We start from the raw sequence: 22,224 nt of genomic DNA on the forward strand, positions 1-22,224 counted from the left end.
TTGTTACAGCAGCAATAGAAAATGTACATGGTACCTACTTCCCCTTCCTCCTCTCCTTCCTCCTCATCGTGGGCGATTTTTGCTCACGAGGTGCGCGATGCTTACAGAAGACACGTGAATCGATCAGTCGGTTAAGCATCCAACTCTTGATTTCAACTCAGGCCACGCATGATCTCACGGTTTGTGCGATCGAGCCCCGTGTCGGGCTCCACGCTGAGCGTGAAGCCTACTGGGGATACTCTCTCTCCCTCTCTCGCTCTCTCTCCCCAAATAAATAAATAAGCTTAAAACATAAATAAGTAATCAAATGTGCCATTTTAAGCCTTTTTAAGGGAACGGTTCAGTGGCATTACTTACATTCACGGTATTATGCAACCATCATCCGTATTTCCAAAATTTTTCATCCCCTCGAACAGAAGCTGTGTACTCATGCCATCCTCCGCCCCTCCCAGCCTCTGGTAACCTCTATTTGACTTTCTGTCTCTCTGAGTTTGCCTCTTCTACGCACCTCGCACGAGTCGTACGAAATGTGCCCTTTCGTAACTGGTTTATTTCACTTCGCAAAATGTTTCCAGGACCATCCGTGTTGTGGCACGTATCAGAACTCGGTTCCTTTTTGTGGCTGAATATGTTCCGTTGCACGGAGGACACCCCTCTACGCCCGCAACCGCTCGGACACCACGCTAGGCTTCAAGTGCGTTTCTTCTTCGCACACATCCCCGTGTTTGCGTCCCCTGGAGCTTCTCCATCTGTAAAATGGGGCAAGTTCTTAAAGGCAAGGCACCACAGAGAAGCGAATTCTGTAGGCAAAGCTAGCCCGGAGTATCTCGGGGCCACGGTGTGGGTGGAACAGAAAAGGCTGAGATACACACAGATCCAGATGTGTGTACTGTGCAAAGGCTGTTCCAGCCAGCCGCTGAAATGCCACCTAGGAAAAATGTACAGAGACCCCGTGGTCTCCAGCCCAGGGCCAAAGCCGGGGGAGGGGTGACAGAGGTTGGGGTGGGGGTGTCAATCCTTAGGAAGGAGGCAATAGACACGAATAAAGCAGGAGGAGCATTAGAAAAACAGCACAGGCCTAGGGCTAAGTGGGAGGCAGTGGGGAGCAGTGGGGAGCACGGAGAACCAGACAGAGCACACCCCCATCCGCTCCCCGTCACTGCGGTCCAGGAATGTGGCTTCAACGCTGCCAGAGCTCCTGTTTCTCAGAAGATGCTGGGAATCTGGATTTTTAGCCGCATGTGCCCAATGTTAAATGCTGGCAATTAATCTGAGAGTATTAAACACAGTGCAGCCTGGGGCGCCTGGGTGGCTCAGTCGGTTAAGCATCTGACTTCAGCTCAGGTCACGATCTCGCGGTCCATGAGTTCGAGCCCCGTGTCGGGCTCTGGGCTGATGGCTCAGAGCCTGGAGCCTGCTTCTGATTCTGTGTCTCCCTCTCTCTCTGCCCCTCCCCCGTCCATGCTCTGTCTCTCTCTGTCTCAAAAATAAATAAAACGTTAAAAAAAAATTTTTTTTTTAAATAAACACAGTGCAGCCAAAGAAAACACGTCTGGTGGCCTTTGTGAACTGAGGGTGGCCAGATGCAAGAACCCATTACTCTGAAAGAAGATGAGGCCAACGCGCCTGTCCCGTAGCAGGACTGAAAGTTCAGCACAGAGCCCGACGCGGGGCTCGAACTCACAAGCAGTGAGATCGTGACCTGAGCCGAAGTCGGACGCTTAACCGACTGAACCACCCGGGTGCCCCCAACAATTTCTTAATATCCTGTTCATATCCAAATATCCTGTTAAGGTTCAAATTTCAATTTCAAATTTTTCTGCCTAATTTGTTAAAATCAGCATCCAAACGAGACCCGTGCATTGCAATTAGTTGATATTAAGTGCCTTTATAGGTTCCCTTCTGCCTCTGTTTTTTCCCCTTTCCAACTTATTTGTTGAAGAACTATGGCATTTGTCAGGGCACCTGGCTGGCTCAGTAGGTAGACCATGTGACCCTTGATCTTGGGGTCATGAGTTCGAGCCCATGTTGGGTGTGGAGATTACGCAAATAAATAAACAAACAGAAAATTTCAAAAGAGGTGTTGAATACACTTTCACGAGAGGCACACAATGACCAGTTGTCTTTCTGTGCCGTTAGCAGCCTGACGCCAGGATTCACCAATCCACTAGGACTGCTTCTGTATTTCTGGCGCGCCTGGGTGGCTCAGTCGGGCTAAGTGTCCAACTCTTGAACTCGGCTCAAGTCATGGTCTCGTGGTTCATGGCACTGAGCTCTGTACTGACAATGAGGATCCTGCTTGGGATTCTCTCTCTCTCTCTCTCTCTCTCTCTCTCTCAAAATAAATAAACTTGAAAAATAAAAAGAACCATAGTTACTTTATTTAAAAAAAAAAAGGCATGCTTCTATCTATCTACCTGGTGAGGTCATTGGGTGACCAGCCCCTCCCATTTTGCCTGGGACTTCCTCAATGTTGGTACCTTCATTCCTGCATCCCGGGAAACCACTCCAACCCAAACTCCCCAGGACGGTCAGTGACCCTAAGTGAGACTCCACATTTTCAAGAAGTGGTTCTTCTCATGACCCGTGCCTCCCTTTTCTGTCCTGGGCAGAGCCTGGAGACAGAATGTGGGTAACGGATGGGACAATGCAGGGATAGAGCCGCGGTGTTCAGCAGCCAGTCTGGGTGTCGTCGATACCTTGCTGGTGACCCACCAATCTTCCATTGCCACGTTCCTCGTGTACCCTGTTTTTGTTTAGGTAGTGACAGTGATCCCTGTCCACAGTCTGTGTGCTAAGGGGCTGACCACAGCCCCGGTCCCAGGGATGGGCTTTCCCTTGCCAGAACCGGGGCCCAGACCAGTCGGGACACGCCATTCCCCGAGCCACAGCTTGGGCCGGTGAGTCACAGGGGGAGCTTCTGAAACACTTCCTCATTTCTCCCCCTTTAACATATAATAAACCGCTTGAAGCGTACAACTCAGTGATTTTTTTAAAAATTTAGTTGTGCAACTATCAATACAATAGAGTGTTAGGATAGTTTCATCACCCCAGTAAGATCCCTCATGGCCATTTATTGTCATCTTTATTCTTTTCTTTTTTTTAATTAAAAAAAATTTTTTTGTTTATTTTGAGGGAAAGAGAGACAGAGCATGAGTCGGGGAGGGACAGACAGAGAGAGACACACACACACACACACACACACACAGAATCCCAAGAGGGCTCCAGCCTCTGAGCTGTCAGTGGAGAGCCCGAGTCGGGGCTTGAACTCACAAAACTGGGAGATCATGATCCGAGCTGAAAGGGAGAGTCTGCTGCTTAACTGACTGAGCCACCCAGCCTCCCCCTCTTTCCCACTTTTACTTTAGGCCCCAAGCAATGACTTATCTCCTTTCCTTTTTCTTTCTTTCTTTCTTTCTTTCTTTCTTTCTTTCTTTCTTTCTTTCTTTCTTTCCTTCTACTAGGCTCCACACCCAACATGGGTGTTGAACTCACAACTCATGAGATCAAGAGTCACATGCTCTACCAACTGAACCAGCCAGGTGCCCACTCTCCTTTCCATCCTAATGGATTTGCCTTTTCCGAACATTTCATAGGGATGGAATCATATAATACATGGTCTTTTGTGACTAGCTTCTTTTCTTAGCATGTTTCCAAGCCTCACCCATGTTGTAGCATGTACGAGTGACTTATTCCTTTTTGTTGTTCAACATTTCATGGATATCTCATACTTTGTTTATCCATTTATTACTTCCTGGGTATTTGTGTTGTTTCTATGTTTGACTATTGTGAATAACGCTTCTATGGATGTTTCTGTGTAAGTCTTTACGTGGACATAGGTTTTCCTTTCTCTTAGTTATGAATACCTAGGAAATTGATGGATCATATGGTAAATTTCTGTTTACACCATTTTTAAGTGTTTATTTATTTTGAGAGAGAGAGAGGCAGAGTGTGAGCGGGGAGGGGCAGAGAGAGAGGGAGACACAGAATCCGAAGCGGGCTCCGGGCTCCGAGCTGTCGGCACAAAACCCGACACGAAGCTCCGACTCAAAGTCCATCCAATCTCCAGACTTCTTCAGTGACAGGAACCGATAAGTCCTTCATGTGGTTGAAGCCAGGTTGAGTTGGATTTTCTGCTACTTGCATTTTGTTGAGTATGATGGAAAGACTGTTTCCTGTTTCACCTACACTTTCTGTGGCAGGAGGGCCTCCAGCTGGTGTCTAAGTTACATACACGTAGATGGACTAGATGAACTCCTATTCAACCGTTACCATCAATGACTTGGGAAATAGATGAAGTTGTAGAAATAGACATGAAAACAAGATAGAGCGCTAAAATAAATGAATGAATATTAGGAAAGATGAAGAGTCACCAAGACCTCCATTGCCTCAAAATTCCATATCGGTGCTTTTTTTCTTTTAAGTTTTTATTTAAATTCCAGGTAGTTAACATACAGTGTAATATTAGTTTCAGGTGTACAATATAGGGATTCAACACCGACATACATCAACTGGTGCTCATGACAGCAAACGCCCTCCTTAATCCCTGTCCCCTAGTTCACCCTTCCCCTCTGGTAACCATCAGTGTGTCCTTAGAGTTAGGGATCTGTTTCTTGGTTTTCTAAGTGGATTTTACCCAACTGCCAAGAAACAATTTGAGACAGAGAGAGAGAGAGAGAGAGAGAGAGAGAGAGGGAGAGAAAGGAAGAGAAAGCTTCCCAGATAACATGAAACTGGTGTGGTCCTGAGTCTAAAACCAGAGATCAATGTTCTAATGAAAATTAGATGCCCATTTCACTTATGAATGTAGATGTCTAAATCCTACCTAGTGTTGAACTATCCTTGCATTCCAGGGATAAATCCCACTTGGCCATGGTACATCGTCCTCTTAATGTACTGCTAAATGCAGTTTACCTCTTTGGTCTTGGCTGCGGAAACAAGATGATGAAGGGGACATCATCATTTGGAAAGCACTGCAATAAGACACACGTGTTGTGCCACCGCCCTAAGGCCTGCCACCTTCAGAAGTCAACCTGGGCCAGGGGCGCCTAGGTGGCTCAGTCGGTTAAGTGTCCGACTTCGGCTCAGGTCACGATCTCGCGGTTCATAGGTTCAAGCCCCACGTTGGGCTCTGGGCTGACAGCTCAGGGTCTGGAGCCTGCTTAGGATTCTTTGTCTCCCTCTCTCTCTTTCTCTCTGCCCCTCCCCCACTTGCACACATGCACGCATGTGCTATCTCTCTCGCTCTCCCTCAAAAACAAACAAATAAACATTAAAAAAGCAAAAAGAAAGAAATCAACCTGTGGCAAATGTGACTATTCTGCCGAGCAGAAGAGTGCCAAGGCTCAAAGACGAAAAACCACCAGGACCAGTCGAACCAGGCATGTAAAAATTGTGTACCGTGGAGTCAGGCGTGGATTCTGTGAAGGAACAACGCCTAAACCCAAGAGGGCAGCTGTTGCAGCATCAGTTCTTCTTAAGGATTTCAACAATTAGTCACAGATAATAGATGGTCTGGTTTTAAAAAATAAAATATAAATGCAGCTTGCCAGGATCATATTGAGGCTTTTGCACCTGTGATCATCAGGAATACTGACCTCGAGTTTTTTTTTTCTTGCAGTCTCTTTGGTTTTGGGATCAGGTGATGGTGACCTCATAAAATGGGTTTGGAGGTGTTTCCTCGTCTACTTTAGGAAGAGTTTAAGAAGGATTTGTGTTAGTTCTTGGAATGTTTGGTAGAAATCAGCCATGAAATCATCTCGTCCTGGGCTTTTCTTTGTTAAGAGGTTTTTGATTACTGACCAATCTCCCTATTTGTTACTGATTTGTTCAGGCTTTCTACTTCCTCTTGATTTAGAAAATGTGGGATATTATCTATACAGTGGAATATTATTTAGACTTTATAATATGTGAAAAAAGCCATGGGGCGCCTGGTGGCTCAGTTGGTTAAGCACCTGACTCTTGATTTCAGCTCAGGTCATGATCTCATGGTCGTGAGTTTGAGCCCCGCCCTGGGCTCTGCTCTGATGGCTCAGAGCCTGCTTGGGATTCTCTCTACTTCTCTCTCTGCCCCTCTCCCATGCACTCACTCATGCATGCATGTGCCCTGTCTCTCTCAAAATAAATAAATAAACTTTTTTAAAAAAAAGTTGGGTTTAGGGGCGCCTGGGTGGCTCAGTCGGTAAGCGGCCGACTTCGGCTCAGGTCATGATCTTGGGGTCCGTGAGTTCGAGCCCGCATCAGGCTCTGTGCTGACAGCTCAGAGCCTGGAGCCTGTTTCAGATTCTGTGTCTCCTTCTCTCTGACCCTCCCCCATTCAGGCTCTGTCTCTCTCTGTCTCAAAAATAAATAAACGTTAAAAAAAATAATAATTTAAAAAAATAAAGATAAATAAATAAAAAGTAGGGTTTATCACAGGAATGCAAGGAGAGCTCAAACTAAGAAAACCTATCATTGTTAATACATCATTTTACCAGGCTAAGCAGAGTAAATCATATGATTAACACAATTCATGTAGAGAAAGCATTTTATATCATTCAGTCAAGAATATCATACAGCAGGGGGCCTGGGTGGCTCAGTCAGTTAAGCATCCAACTTCGGTTCAGATGATGATCTCGCACTCCATGAGTTCAAGCCCCACATCGGGCTCTGTGCTGACAGGTCAGAACCCAGAGCCGGCTTCAGAATCTGCGTCTCCCTCTCCCTCTGTCCCTCCTCTGCGCTCTCTCTCTCTCTCTCTCTTAAAAAATAAACATTTAACATTTTTAAAACATAAAGAATGTCATACAGAGAAGTCAAAATAACAAAGTAGTGTCCCTTCAGGAATTATAAGGGGAGGCATTTACATTCATTGCTTACTGAGTGACTACTATGTACTAAGCACCATGCTAGATGCCCTTCTTAGGTGGTACCGTTTAGCCCTTATTACCTGCCTTATGCAGTTCTACTGTGGTTCTGTTATGATCCCCATTTTATGGACGCTCACCGTAAAGGATGCTTCCCCGCTGTGAATCATGTGGTCCCAGAGCCAGTATCTCCCTCTCTAAAACACAAGACTCCAAGCTCTGCCATGGGCCACAGGCACCAAGAGTTTGCTGATCGGTGTGGGAGGACCCTGGAGGGCATCATTCCCATTCAATATGCCAAGATACAAGGACAAGCAGAAACCAAGTCTGGAAGCCAGCAAAGAGGAAGAGTGACGGATCTTGGCCGTCACCAGTGTTCTCTTCCCGTGAGACTCTGGTTCCAGGCAGAACCCCAACCTTATTATGCAGAGCTCTCCTTTCCCCAGCTGGAGGGGGAGCTCTGTCTGTGTACTTAGCTGCCGGAAGATTTGGCCAGAGACTGAAAAGCCCACGGAGACTGGTGAACCATCAGGAAGAACTGAAACTGATGACCTCAGCTGATCTGGAAGTCAGCAAAGCCCATGCATCTGTATGCGGGGAGAGACTCCAGCAAACTGGGTCCCACTCTTGGAGAGGCTTCCTCCCGGGGATTCTGTTCTTTTCAGAGCAACTCCCTACGTCCTCCTGACTCTTCACTGAAAGACTCTCCCGGTTCCAGGCTTCCAGACTATACCAATCCATCGCAGGGGCCTGGGTGCAAATCTCAGCTCTGCGAGTTACTAGTGTGACCTCCAGAAAGTTACTGAAACCCTTTCTGAGCTTCATTTACTCATCTACAAAATGGAATCAGTAAAAGCAGCTACCTGGTAGCGTTGTTATGAGGAAGAAATAAAGGTGAAACCTGCCAATGGCTTAGCACCGCCCCCCCTTAGGGCGCGCCCCTTACGTGTTAATTACATGACAGCAGCCACGGTGCCAGTGGTGATGGTTGTTAATACTATTATTATTATCGTGACTATCACTGCCATTACTATCACTGCTGTTTCATCTAAGGATAAAGGAGAAGGGCAGCTGGGGGCTGGAGGTATGACAAAAGCGTTTACTCTTTTGAAGTCCTTGGTAAAGGACTTGAGTGGTCACCTATTCCTGTCTTCCGGGTGGCGGCTGACCCCACTAGGATGTCTATAAACACCGTGCAGTCCCATCCGGTGACTCACGTCATCTTTTGGAGAGTTAGAAAGTTCTGCCTTATTGCAGAGGACAATCATTCCATTTACCTCTCCAGATCTACTCTCTACCTCCTCTGCCCGGCTTTCTGTCCCAGGGGGCTGATGAGTAGGACCTACGTCAACACTAGTTGATCCTTGCCCTCTTGCTTAGAGTTGGGGTCGGCCAGTAGGAGATCCCGGCGTGACAGCACTGGGGAAAAGAGCCTGGGGTATTCATACCCCCGTCTCCCTCTTATTCAGACACAGCCTGCTGGGGATATTCCTGCAGCAGATGCCACATCTCTTGCCAGGCTGCGTTCTCCTACGTCTCGAGTTCCCCTGGGTTCTGGTAACTGGCCTCTGTGCTTACACATTCAAGCAGGAAGATAAGGGCTGTGATCAGGGAAGTGGAGAATGCAGCCGGAACAAAGAGAGGGGCATCCAACCCAGACTGGGGGGTGGGGGGGCGGGTGATAAGAGGCCCAGCAGAAGGTTTCCCTACAGACTCCCCAAAGTGTAAGACTTCAGTTTGTGATTAAGACTATTTTTTTAAATGGATTTTTAGGGGCGCCTGGGTGGCTCGGTCGGTTGGGTGTCCGACTTCGGCTCAGGTCATGATCTCACGGTCCGTGAGTTCCATCCCCGCGTTGGGCTCTGTGCTGACAGCTCAGAGCCTGGAGCCTGTTTCAGATCCTGTGTCTCCCTCTCTCTCTGCCCCTCCCCTGTTCACGTGCTGTCTCTCTCTGTCTCAAAAATAAATAAACGTTAAAAAAAATAAAATAAATGGATTTTTAATGTTTATTTATTTCTGAGCGAGACAGAGCAGAGCGGGGGAAGGGCAGAGAAAGAGGGAGACACAGAATCCATAGCAGGCTCCAGGCTCTGAGCTGTCAGCACAGAGCCAGATGCGGGGCTCCACATCATGAACCGTGAGATTGTGACCTGAGCCAAAGTCAGATGCTTAGCCGACTCAGCCACCCAGGTGCCCCAGTTTGTGATCAAGACTATTAATTTTCCTTATGTTTAGGCCAGAGGCATCTGAAGCTTCCAGGATTTTGCAACAGGTCCAGGTGAGCTCCAGCGGGCAGGAAGCGATCGGATCGGTTCAGTCAGATATGTCCCCAGAGCCCAGCACACAGCCAGGACCTAACATAACAGGCACAGGGTTGCCAAGCCACACAGCTCTGGGGGCTCCCGAGTCCCGTGTGTTCTCTGTGCATCTCACCGGCAAGAAGTACGCAACATAAGGGACTGTATTAGTCCGTACACGTCTGCTAAACAAAGGGATGGATGAATGAGCTCCACCCCCCAAATTAAACCAGCCACAGACTCATTTCATTGGGAAGATTTCTCTGTGGATTGTGACTGCCGAAAAGAGGGGAGTTTTGCAATTACGGGAAAGTGGTTGCATGCATCAGGGCTCTCCGGAGAACAGACATTTTCTACAAGGAATTGGCTCACAGGGTTCTGGGGGCTGAGAAGCCCCAGTGTCTGCAGGTGACGAACCGGAGACTCAAGAGAGCTGATGGCAGAATTTCCAGTGTGAGTCCAGGTCTGAAAGCAGGAAAGACAGACGACCCAGCTCGAAAATCGAAAATCGTCTCCCTTACCTCTCCTTTTTGTTTTACTTAGTCCCCCGACTGAGTGGAAGAACCCGCCCACACTGGGGAGGGCAGTGCAATGTCCTCGGTCTCCCTGTTCAAACGTTTACCTCCTTGGCGTGCCTGGGTGGCTCAGTTCCTTAAGCATCCAACTTCGGCTCAGGTCATGATCTTGCAGTTTGTGGGTTCGAGCCCCACGTCGGGCTCTGTGCTGACAGCTCCGAGCCCGGAGCCTGCTTTGGATTCTCATATCCCTTTCTCTCTGCCCCTCCCCTGCTTATGCTCTGTCTCTCTGTCTGTCTGTCTCTCTCAAAAATGAATAAAACATTAAAAATAAATAAATAAATAATAAATAAACAAACAAATAAAAAAAGCTCCCCCCGCCAATGTTTATCTCCTCCAGAAAGAAACACTCCCACAGACACAGAGTAATGTTTAACCAAATATCCGGGTGCCCTGTACCCTCCCCACACCTCAAAGCCCACTAAGTGACAGAACACACACACACACACACACACAGCTATAGTCACAGCCCAGGACTCATCCAGACAGAAAAGCAGGAATGACTGGCATCTATCCCGAAGTCCCACCCGGGGAACGGTTGGTTTTCGTGTGCCCGCCAGGCGAACAGCTGGGACCACCGCCAGTTCTCTGGGAAAACAAGGCAAGTGGCTGGGAACTGTCGACATATCCTCCAGCAGCTTCTGCCCAGGTGTGCCGGTCCCCGAGGTGGTCCCTCCATGCCTCTCTCGGGACGCTGAGAAACCCCCTCCGGCTGGGCTGGGTGGGCTTGTGTGAAGAGGAGAGGACAGAGGACCGTAAGAACTGACTTTTTTTTTAATGTTTTATTTTTATTTTTGAGAGAGAGAGAGAAAGAGAGAGAGCGTGCACGCACAAGCAGGGAAGGGGCAGCGAGAAGGGGACAGACAGTCCTAAGCACTCTCCTAAGACAGATGGCATTGACAGTAACAAGGTCAATGTGGGGCTCGAACTCATAAACCGTGAGATCATGAGCTGAGCTGAAGTCGGACGCTTAACCGACTAAGCCACCCAGGCGCCCCAAGATTCCAGACTTCTGAAGAGAAAGGAAAGCAGAGGAGACCACTGGTCAGGGAGGAAGGGGGAAGGGAGCTACCTCAGTCCACATTTTGACTGGTCCTTTATTTTTTATTCCTAGTCTGCCTCCGAAACCTCTTCTGAGATGCCATCCCTGACTACCCTCCTTCCTCCCACTCCATCTGGCAAACGGCGAACTTCCAGTGAATTCTGTTTCAATGTGAATTTCTCATTAGCATTCACATGGGAGATCTGGAGCACCTGGGTGGCTCAGTCAGTTAAATGTTCAACTCTTAGTTTCAGCTCAGGTGATGATCTCACGGTTTCATGAGCTCGAGCCTCATGTCGGGCTCTGTGCTGACAGCTCGGAGCCTGGAGCCTGCTTCAGATTCTGTGTCTCCCTCTCTCTCTGCCCCTTCTCTGCTCATGCTCTGTCTCTCTCTGTCTCAAAAATAAATAAAAACATTAAAAAAATTTTTTTTAATTAAAAAAAAAAAGGAAATTTGAACACAGTCACACAGGGAGAAGGCCATGGGAAGACAGAGGCAGAGACTCAAGGCGGGAGTGGGGCGGGGGGGGGGGCGCTCTATGAGCCAAGGGACAGCAAGAGTTGCCCGCTGTCACCAGAAGTTAGCAAAAGCAAGGGAGGGTTCTTCCCTAGAAACATGACGGTTTCTGAGCCACGGGCCCACCTTCGCTCAATCATTGGTGGTAAGTAGGTGAAGAAAGAAACTAGTACGAATATTCCACGTAGGGCCATCCCTTCAGAATCATAGTGGGGTACTTCCAAAGAAGGGGGAAGTCACCCCACACAGAGAAGAAGAAAAGCAATCATGAAATGGGGAATAGGGAACCACCCAATGGCGAGATCCCTGGGCAGTCGTCGACAGGTGCTTCCTGAACACCTGTTCTGTGAACGCACTAGCGTGTAAATTCCGTGTAAGTGCCCAGCTATCCGTCTTTAACCCACGTAAACACCGAGTTGATAAGGTACCTCCTTTACAAGAACTGAGAGCCCTGATTATGGTGAAAAGAAACATTCAACGGTCCCTCACCCAGGGAGGCTAGAACCCAAAATCGCATTAAGGGACTGAAACAGATGTTCTCACTGCGGACGTAGCGCTTGGCATTTTCTGCTTCGTTCTCAGATGTTCTACTGCAAATTTCCACCGGAAGATCCTGAAGGCGACAACAGGGACGGTGACGGTGGCAACCAGAATACAAGTGAATGTTCACCGAGGGGCTGATCTTAACATTCTCACTGCACGCTGAGCATTTTTATATTCATTTTGCCATTTGCAGGGAGGCTATAATTTTTATGCCTCTTTATTTAATATTTGAAATATTTTATCTATTTATTTTAAATTTTTTTCTATGTTTATTTACTTTTTTTAATGTTTACTTATTTTTGAGAGAGAGAGAGAGACAGAGAGTGAGATGGGGAGGGGAAGAGAGAGAGGGAGACAGAATCTGAAGCAGGCTCCAGGCTCCGAGCTGTCAGCCCAGAGCCTGATGTGGGCTTGAACTTGTGAACCTGGGCTGAAGTCGGACACCGACTGAGCCACCCAGGCGCCCCAAAATGTTAATTTACTTTTGAGAGAGAGAGCATGCATGAGCGGGGGAGGGGCAGAGAGAGAGAGAGGGAGATGCGAAATCTGAAGCAGGCTCAGACCTGTCAGCACAGAGCCTGATGCCGGGCTCGAACTCAGGAACCGTGAGATCGTGACTAGAGCTGAAGTCAGATGTTTAACCGACTGAACTACCCAGGCGCCCCTATTTTTATTTTTTAGACAGAGAGAGAGTGTGTGTGTGTGTGTGTGTGTACACAAGCAGGGGAGGGGCAGAGGAGGAGAGAGAGAGAGAGAATTTTAAGCATCACCATGGGGCTCAATCCCATGATTCTGGGATCATGACCTGAGCCAAAATCAAGAGCAAGATGTTCAAATGACTGCACCACCCAGAAGCCCCTTTATGCCTCTTTAAACACATGACCCTGAGGCACAGAGAGATTCAATGACTTGTCCATGGTCACACAGCTGATACATGATGGATCCAAACGTCTCTGAGTCTGGGGCTTTGGATGGCTTTTTATGCTGTCTTCCTAGAACTCCGTTCATGGCTGGTGATGCAACAGAACAACGTAACCACCATGCCGACAGAAGAAGAGTGAGAGCCAGCGCACGGTGACAAAGCTTTTTTCATTTGAACATCATTTCCCAGCTGGGTCTTTGGTGCCGCTGCTGTATCTAACGCTGCAAGGCTGAAAGACCACGGACACGTGGAGACAAAAACCAAATGCATTTTCAGGAACCATCATCAAATAACAAGAACGCTACCACTGTATTATCCGAAATCATGAAAAAGCCCTACCGTGAGAAATTGGTTTAATCAAACGTAGAACCGCTCTGCAACGGAGTACTATGCAACTATGAAAAAGGTGGTACAGAGCTAGATACCCTGACACAAAAGGAAGGTGGGGAGGGTGGCTACTTGGAATCAGGACCCGGGGCGCCTGGGTGACTCGCTGAAGCGTCCCACTCTTGATTTTCGCTCAGGTCATGATCTCACGGTCATGAGATCAAGCCCCACGTCAGGTTCCTCCCTGGGTGTGGGGCCTGCTTGAGGCTGTCTTTCTCCCTCTGCCCCTCCCTGCAATGCTCACTCACTCTCTCTCTCTCTCAAGAAAAAGAAAAGAAAAGAAAAGAAATCAGGACTCGAAGAGACCTTTTTCCTAAGAAGATATGCAAATGAACAACAAACACGTGGAAAGATGCTCAACACCAGTAATCATTAGAGAAAAACAAATCACAACCACAATGAGATACCACCTCACGCTCGTAAGGATGGTGAGTGTAAAAACAACAACAACAACGGGACGGCTGAGTGGCTCCGTCGGTTAAGCGTCCAACTTCTGCTCAGGTCACCACCTTGCAGTGAGTTCGAGCCCCGCGTCGGGCTCAGGGCTGACAGCTCAGAGCCTGGAGCCCGCTTCAGATTCTGTGTCTCCGTCTCTCTCTGCCCCTCCTCCACTCACATTCTCTCCCTATCTGTCTCAAAAATAAACGTTAAAAAATTGTTTCAAAAAAAACAACAAATGTTGATGAAGGTGTGGAGATATGGGAATCCTTGGGTACCGTTGGTGGAAATGTAAAATGGCGCCACTGCTGTGGACAACGGGATAGCGGTTCCTCCAACCATTGAACTTGCAATTACTACAGGATTCTGCAGTCCCGTTTTCAAAACAGGGACTCCAACAGACATTTGCCACCGTGCAGAACAATAGCCAAAGATTCATTCACGATGGTCAGAATGTGGCAACAACCCAAGTGTCCATCGACAGACAAGTAGCAAAGCAAAATGCGTTCTATCCATACGGTGGAATATTCTTTCGCCTTAAAAAGGAAGGTCGTGCTGACACGCTACAACGTGGACGAGCTTGAGGACATCACACTAAGGGAAATAGGCAGAAAAAGACAAACACTGTATGGCTCCACTTTGGGGCTCGAACTTACAACCCCAGGATCAAGAGTCACATGCTTTAATGACTGAGCCAGCCAGGCAACCCTCATGGATATTTTACCACAGTTTATTTTTAACTTGAGACTTTCGCTTCTAGTTTTTCTTTTCTTTTTTAAACTTAAAAAAAATGTTATTTAAGGTTTATTTATTTTTGAGAGAGAGAGAGAGACAGTGTGAGCAGGGGAGGGGCAGAGAGAGGGGGAGACACAGAATCCAAAGCGGGCTCCAGGCTGAGCGGTCGGCACAGAACCTGATGCGGGGCTTGAACCCACAGACCGCGAGATCACTACCTGAGCCGAAGTCTGACCCTTAACCGACTGAGTCCCCCAGGTGCCCCTGCTTCTCCTTTTACTATAATGGACACATATTTGTGCGATTTTTATCATTGTTAAAAAATACAGGCATAACACACGAAATTAGCCAGATCTAAAATAAACTCTCAGCAGATAGTTTATCAATGTGTTACTGACAAAGACTTGAGGAATACCAAGTCCATTCAAAGTGATTAGGGAATAGCACGTCCCTGCGAATAAAGAAACCTAATTATCTGTTCATCCAATATGTATGGAGTGTCTTCTGTGTGCTAGGAACATTTCAGACCCTGGGGGTGCTGCGGGAACACGATAGGAACCATACCTGCTGTCGGGGATTAGCGGGCGTGATGTCACAGAAAATAAAGCAGTGATCATCGCACACGGCAAAAGTGCTGTAGAAAATAAGAGAGCGATTAGGTAGACAGTATCTTCGGGGAGAGACAAGCCTTCTCCAGAAAGTACTTTCAAGGGTGTCTCTGAGGAAGTGATATTTGAGCTGAGGCCAAAGCTGCCATGGCAGGAAGATCCCAGGCTTTGAGAAGAGCGGGTGTGAAACTACATTCCTTCAAACTGTGGTTCTCAACCCTGACCCCGCTTCAGAATCATCTCCTTTCCAATCACATCAATGCCAAGGCGCCTGGGTGGCCCTGTTGGTTATGTGTCCAACTCTTGATTTCAGCTCAGGTCATGACCTCGTGGTTCGTGAGATCGAGCTCCGAGTAGGGTTCTGAGCTGACAGGTCAGAGCCTGGAGCCTGCTTCAGATTCTGTGTCTCCCTCTCTCTCTGCCTCTCCCCAGTCTCTCCCTCTCAAAAATAAACATTAAAAAAAACAGGATCATGAAAAGATGCTTTTTTTTTTTTAAGATTTTATTTTTGAGTATCTCTACACCAAACATGGGGCTTGAACTTACAACCTCAAGATCAAGAGTCACATGTTCTACCGACTGAGCCAGCCAGGTGCTCCATGAAGGGATGCTGTGACAAGCCCCACAGTGGAATCATATTATACGTGTCTTTAATTTGGAAAATCCAACTGTATGTGCGAGAGAGAGAAAATTGCCTTTTGAGTAATGCAGGACTTTCTGCCCTCTGCTCCCTCAAAGAACACAGAACCCAGAGGGTGAGCCCAAGAGGAGGAACATGCACCTGCTGGTCCCCAAAGCTGTGTCAGTCCCTGAGACCTTCACAGTGTGTGTGCTCTCTGTGCTCAGCACAGTTCCAGGGCTTAGAAGCCCCTGGTTCACAGTGGTAACCACGTGGGACTACTTAAACCCATTTAAATTAATTAAAATAAAATGTTCAGCACATCGATCACTGCAGCCACATTTCAAGTGCTGGATACTCACAGTACAGATATGGAACATTTGCATCATCGCAGAAACTTTTAGTTTCTAAATCACACTGGTTTAGAAATATGTTTGTTCGTTTTTTTTATATCATGGGCCCCTAATACAAGCCAAGTCCAGAAGCAAGGAAACAGCAACAGCATTTCCAATGCTGAAGGTTAAAAGTGTGCTCAGAGTTACAGCTGGTAGATGGATCCAAAGGGTTGGTTCTCAGGAGATAGTCAAAGCCAGTTTTGATTATATGCCATTTTCTCCTACTCAGGGGCTCGGCTGTGATCTCTGTCTACATTATAGAGCTAGGCAAGAAGCTTTCTTTTAAAAAAAAAAAAGTAAGGTGTTTATTTATTTTTGAGAGAGAGAGAGCTAACAGAGGAGGGACGGAGAGAGAGGGAGAGAGAGAATCCCAAGCAGGCTCCACACTGTCAGCGCAGAGCCTGATGCGGGGCTTGAACCCACAAACCACGAGATCATGACCTGAGCTGAAATCAAGTCAGACGCCTCACCGACTGAGGCACCCAGGCGCCCCTTGGCAGGTATCTTTCAAACTGAGAGTTGAAACCCTAGGATAGAGTTTCCCAAAGTGTAGGGGGGTGAGGAGGGACCACTGGCAACAGAATGACTCAGGATGCTTATTTGAAAAACAGAGTCCTAGGGGCACCTGGGTGGCTCGGTTGGTTAAGAGTCCGACTTCGGCTCAGGTCATGATCTCACGGTCCGTGAGTTCGAGCCCCGCGTCAGGCTCTGTGCTGACAGCTCAGAGCTTGGAGCCTGCTTCCGATTCTGTGTCTCCCTCTCTCTCTGCCCCTCCCCCACTCATGCTCTGTCTCTCTCTGTCTCAAAAATAAATAAACGTTAAAAAAAAAAATTAAAAAAAAAAAAAAAAGAAAAACAGAGTCCTGGGCCTCCCATCGGGTCAGCTGAGCCAGAATCTCCAGGATGGGAGCCCGTGCCTCTGCATTATTCCAGCGATTGTCTTGTAGACAAACAAGGGAGAATGCTGTTTAGTAAACAGGAGTTGAGGTGGGTGGGAGAAGAGCCTGGGTGGTGTTCAGTCAGTGGAGCGTGTGACTCTTGATCTCGGGGTTGTGAGTTCGAGCCCCGTGTTGTGGGTAGGGATTACTTAAAAAATAAAATCTTAAAAAAGAAAGAAAGAAAACGAGCACTGGTAAGTTGAAGAAGTTATACGCCTCCACACGCTGTAACACCACAGGTTATATGAACCAATTTAAACAGTCCATTTGGTGTCCCTGGGTCACCGCTTTGTGTGTCCTTCCTGGCTTCTAATAAAGGAGTAGGCAGGGGCGCCTCGGTGGCTCAGTCGGTTAAGCATCTCACTTCATGATCTCACGGTTCATGAGTTCGAGCCCTGCATGGGGCTCTCTGCTGTCAGCACAGAGCCCGCTTCAGATCCTCTATCCCCCTCTCTCTCTGCCCCTCCCCCATGCTCTCCCTCTCTCTCAAAAATAAATAAACATTAAAAAAAAAAAAGGAGGATGCATTTGTGCACAAAGTTGCCATGAGCTTCGGATGCCCTGCACTCATCACAGACCTTCCAGGACTTCCTAGTCATTCTTTACAGCTCACTTTAAAAACTATCACCTCGGGGCGCCTGGGTGGCTCAGTCGGTTAAGCGTCCGACTTTGGCTCAGGTCATGATCTCACGGTCTGTGAGTTCGAGCCCCGCGTCGGGCTCTGTGCTGACAGCTCAGAGCCTGGAGCCTGTTTCAGATTCTGTGTCTCCCTCTCTCTCTGCCCCTCCCCCGTTCATGCTCTGTCTCTCTCTGTCTCAAAAATAAATAAACGTTAAAAAAAAAAATTAAAAAAAAAAAACCATCACCTCTTCCAGGAAGCCTCCCCAACTTCCCAGATAGTTATTCCCTTCTCCCCCGATTAAAATACCAATAATAATAGTTTTGCCTTATGGAGCTCTTATAGTATCCCAGGCTCTGGGCAAGTGCTACTTGGATTAATTCATTCCAGCCTCACAAATAGCCCGTGAAATGGGCACGACGGATATCCCCATTTTACAGATGAGGAAACTGAGATGCACAGAAGTAAAGCGACACACACAACCGGGAAGAAGCAAGAACCAAACTCAGGCAGGTCTGTTTAATCTGAAGTCCGTTATCTTAACTATTATATTGTATTTTCTGGTCATCTAGTTATCATTAGCATCTCCCTGCAGAGACCATGCAGCCTTTGCGATCATGGACAGTCTCATTCATCTGTGGCTGCCCAGGGCCAGCACAGTGAGTGGCACATAGCAAGTGCTGAGTACTTCTTGCTGAATAATTGAATATTAATGGAGTGCAGAGAAAGACCCCTTATCCCACCTTTTAAATGAGGGCACATTCATTCTAATGTAATTTTTTTTTAATGTTTATTTATTTTTGAGACAGAGGGAGACAGAGCACGAGTGGGGGAGGGGCAGAAAGAGAGGGAGACACAGAATCGGAAGCAGGCTCCAGTCTCTGAGCTGTCAGCACAGAGCCCGACGCGGGGCTCGAACCCACAAACCGTGAGATCCTGACCTGAGCTAAAGTTGGATGCTCAACTGACTGAGCCACCCAGTCGCCCCTGAGGGCACATTCATTCTAAAATGAGTAAGGATGAGGGGCACCTGGGTGGCTCAGTTGGTTAAGCATCCGACTCTTGATTTCGGCTCAGGTCACGATCTCACGGTTTGTGAGTTCAAGCCTCGCCCTGGGCTCTGCTCTGAAGGCTGAGAACCTGCTTGGGATTCCCTCCCTCTCCCTCTGTCTCTGCCCCTACCCACCCCCCTCAAAAATAAACATATAAAAATAAAATGACTAGAGATGAAAAGCACAGGAGGAAGACAGAAAGCCGCTCTAGCAGCCTCTCCCTCAACCATCCAGCTACCTGCCCGTTCTAGATCCTTCAAGATCCCATAGGCTTTAAACCCCAGGCTGGTGCATGTACATTACAGCATCTGATCTGATATCACTTCTGACAATCAGGCCCTGTAACTTAAGCAATCCCATAGATTCTCCACCATGACATCCCCTCCCCTCTGCTTTTGTCTGTTTCGGTATGTCTTCAATCCCTCTTTACGCAGTAAGTGACAGACTTGTTTTCCAGAAGGCCTGCAGAGGAAGGCACAGACTGGAAGATGGAGATCTTATGTCGGTCTTCTAAACTGGCTCTCCACCTGCTAAGGACTGTGAGCCTCTCCTCAATACCCAGTGCCCCTACTCTGCCCTTATTGTGAATTTTTATTTCTGCCCATGATCCTTACCACCGTTCTGAAAGCCATACATCATGACTTTGATGCATCCTTAGAAAGTCAATACAGCAGGACACTCGTTGTCTGGGACGACTGATCCCTCGGCCTGTCCTCCGAGACTGGATCGAATGTCGGCTCAAGGACATTCTGGCTCCTTAAATTCCCTCTACAACTTTCCATAACATAAACTCTGCCTCCCTATGCTGGTCAGATGTCACATGACTTGATTTTAGGACTACGGGGAGATCATGTATGGTGGAGAGGCATGGCAGTAAATAATAGCGAGCCACCCAGTGAGACAACTATGCTCTGTTCAGACACCCTCTGATTGCTTCCAGAAGACAGGTTCAGGTGAATTCTCCTCTGTCTGTAACACCCCTCCAAGGCCTGCTGACCTCCACTGTGAACGAGAGAGTGAGCCTCAAGCCCCCAGAGCCGTGTCTGGCCAGAGTGTAATGCTATTTTGTTTCTTTTATATGTATTGTCAAAATGGCGCGCCTGGGTGGCTCAGTCGGTTGAGTGTCCGACTCCGGCTCAGGTCGTGATCTTACAGCTCATGAGTTCGAGCCCCACGTCGGGCTCTGTGCTGACAGCTCGGGGCCTGGAGCCTGCTTTGGATTCTGTGTCCCCCTCTCTCTCTGCCCCTCCCCTGCTTACATTCTGTCTCTCTCTCAAAAATAAATAAAGATTAAAAAAAATTTAAAAACATTTATATGTATTGTCAAAATGATACTCCTTCTGTAAGAAGGGACACCTGTTTTCCACTGATTGTAGTTCTAAAGTCTCCTTTTAACATACGCTCGGTGAAAAAAAGGGTGGCAGTTTAAAGAAAAGATATGAAGTAAATAAAAGCATATATGGTAGGTGGAGACAGCAGAAACGTGAAGGCTCAAGTTTGAGAAACAGATCGTGGTGGCCAAGGCGTCCTGGGTTGGGATCGGACTGGCCTGGGTTTGAATTTCAGCTTGGCCCCTTGGTGGCTCTGTGGTCCTCAGGTAGTGAGTCCACCTGTTGGAGGAGATGATCCCACCCCTGCAGAGTCCTTGTGTGGTTTAGAGAGATGTATGTAAGCGAAACACCAGCAGACCAACTGGCTCATAAAACCAGCTCGCTCTGCGGATGCTATTGACGTGACTGTCCTGCCCAGTGTGGCCACCCATGGACGGAGCTGCCTGGCTCCTGACCCTTCCTCCTCAACGAGGACAGCCCAGTCTTTTCTTTTACTCACTGATGTGACACATACTCATTAAGTGCCTGCTAGGCAAGGGTTTGGGGGAGGACAGTAAGGAACGTGGAGGACAAGGCTGCCGCTCTCAGAACACTTACATTCCCAAAGCAGAGACGGGCAATAGGAACCCCATATAATAACAATAATAATAATAATCAAGAAGACCCATAGACATGAGTCAATTGCAGATCATCTGTGCCCCGTCTTCTCCAGAAAAGGACATTTGCTTGGAGGGGCGCCTGGGTGGCTCAGTCGGTTCAAGAGCATCCGACTCTTGGTTTTGGCTCAGGTCATGATCTTCTGGTTTGAGTTCAAGCCCCGAGTTGGGGGCCATGCTGACAGCACGGAGCCTGCTTAAGAATCCCTCTCTCCCTCTCGCTCTCTGCCCCTCCCCACCCATGCTATCTCCCTCTCTCTCAAAGTAAATACATGAACTTAAAAAAAAACACCTTTAAAAAAGATGACAGCTCAAAGGATGTAAATTAAAAAAATAAAATTAAAATAATAATAATAAAGGAAGAAGGATGTAAATTTAAAAAATAAAATTAAAAAAAAATAATAAAGGAGGATGTAAATTTTTAAAAATAGAATTAAAAATAATAACAATAAAGGAGGAAGGAAGGATGTAAATTAAAAAAATAAAATTAAAATAATAATAATAATAAAGGAGGATGTATATTTAAAAAAATAAAATTAAAAAAATAATAAAGGAGGATGTAAATTTAAAAAAACAAAATTAAAAAAAAATTTTTTTTTTAACGTTTATTTATTTTTGAGACAGAGAGAGACAGAGCATGAACAGGGGAGGGGCAGAGAGAGAGGGAGACACAGAATCTGAAACAGGCTCCAGGCTCTGAGCTGTCAGCACAGAGCCCAACTCGGGGCTCGAACTCACGGACCGTGAGATCATGACCTGAGCCGAAGTCGGACGCTTAACCGACCGAGCCACCCAGGCACCCCTAAAAAAACAAAATTTAAAAAATAATAACAATAAAGGAGGAAGGGTGTAAATAAAAAAAATAAAATTAAAAACATAATAATAATAAAGGAGGATGTAAATTTAAAAAACTAAAATTAAAAAAAAATAATAAAGATGACAACAGAAACAAAGAGGCAGAACACGGCCTTGCTCCAATCCAGCAGGGAATGTGCACCAGGGGTGACTGAAATTTTTTGCCCCTCTGCGTGCATCGGCCGATGATTGCAAAAACGCTATGAGTATTGATTTGGGGGGTTACAAATACATTCTAGCGAGTAGGCAGATTCGCAAATACCAAATCTACATGCAAATGATCGGACCGACCATAAGTCAGTGTGATGTGGTCGAGGCTGGGGGGCAGGGTGGGGGAGATAGTTTGCAGTTGGGAGCCTCTCTCAGGAGGGGGTAACACCTGAGCTGACACTTGAATGATGAGAAGTTACCAGCCGTGTGAGATTCAGGCATCGCAGCACTCCAGGCAGAAAGAGCCGCCAGAACACAGGACTTGAGGAAGAAACCCCCGTGGAGAATTGGAGAATCAGAGAGGAGGTCTGAGCTGCTGAAGTGTAGAGAGAGCCATGGGGAGAGAGGCAGGAAATAAAGCTGGAAAAGGAGCACGGGGGTGGGTTGGTCCTGAGGGTCCACATAGATCCTGGCCCACCATCTACACAAAACCCAGATCCGGGGCCAGCTGGGTGGCTCAGCTGGTTAGGCATCTGACTCTTGATTTCAACTCAAATCGTGCATGATCTCGAGGAGTGTGGGATTGAGCCCCGCCTCAGGCTCCGTGCTGATAGCACAGAGCCTGCTTGGGATTCTCTCCCTCCCTCTCTCTCTGCCCCTCAAAATAAATACATAAACATTAAAAAAAAAAAATGGATCT

The 22,224-nt window shown here is 47.4% G+C and overlaps 1 protein-coding gene across 1 annotated transcript; it reads left to right on the plus strand.

Moving 5' to 3' along the window:
• The first annotated feature begins 4,941 nt into the window (after positions 1 to 4,941).
• LOC102964206 (60S ribosomal protein L37-like) lies at positions 4,942 to 5,496 on the plus strand. Its single transcript, XM_042971196.1, has 2 exons — positions 4,942 to 5,027; positions 5,289 to 5,496. The coding sequence occupies exons 1-2, from the start codon at positions 4,942 to 4,944 to the stop codon at positions 5,494 to 5,496; spliced, it is 294 nt and encodes a 97-aa protein (XP_042827130.1).
• The last annotated feature ends 16,728 nt before the right edge of the window (positions 5,497 to 22,224 follow it).

This window comes from Panthera tigris, chromosome E3 (assembly GCF_018350195.1).
Source record: "Panthera tigris isolate Pti1 chromosome E3, P.tigris_Pti1_mat1.1, whole genome shotgun sequence".
NCBI classification, from domain to species: domain Eukaryota; kingdom Metazoa; phylum Chordata; class Mammalia; order Carnivora; family Felidae; genus Panthera; species Panthera tigris.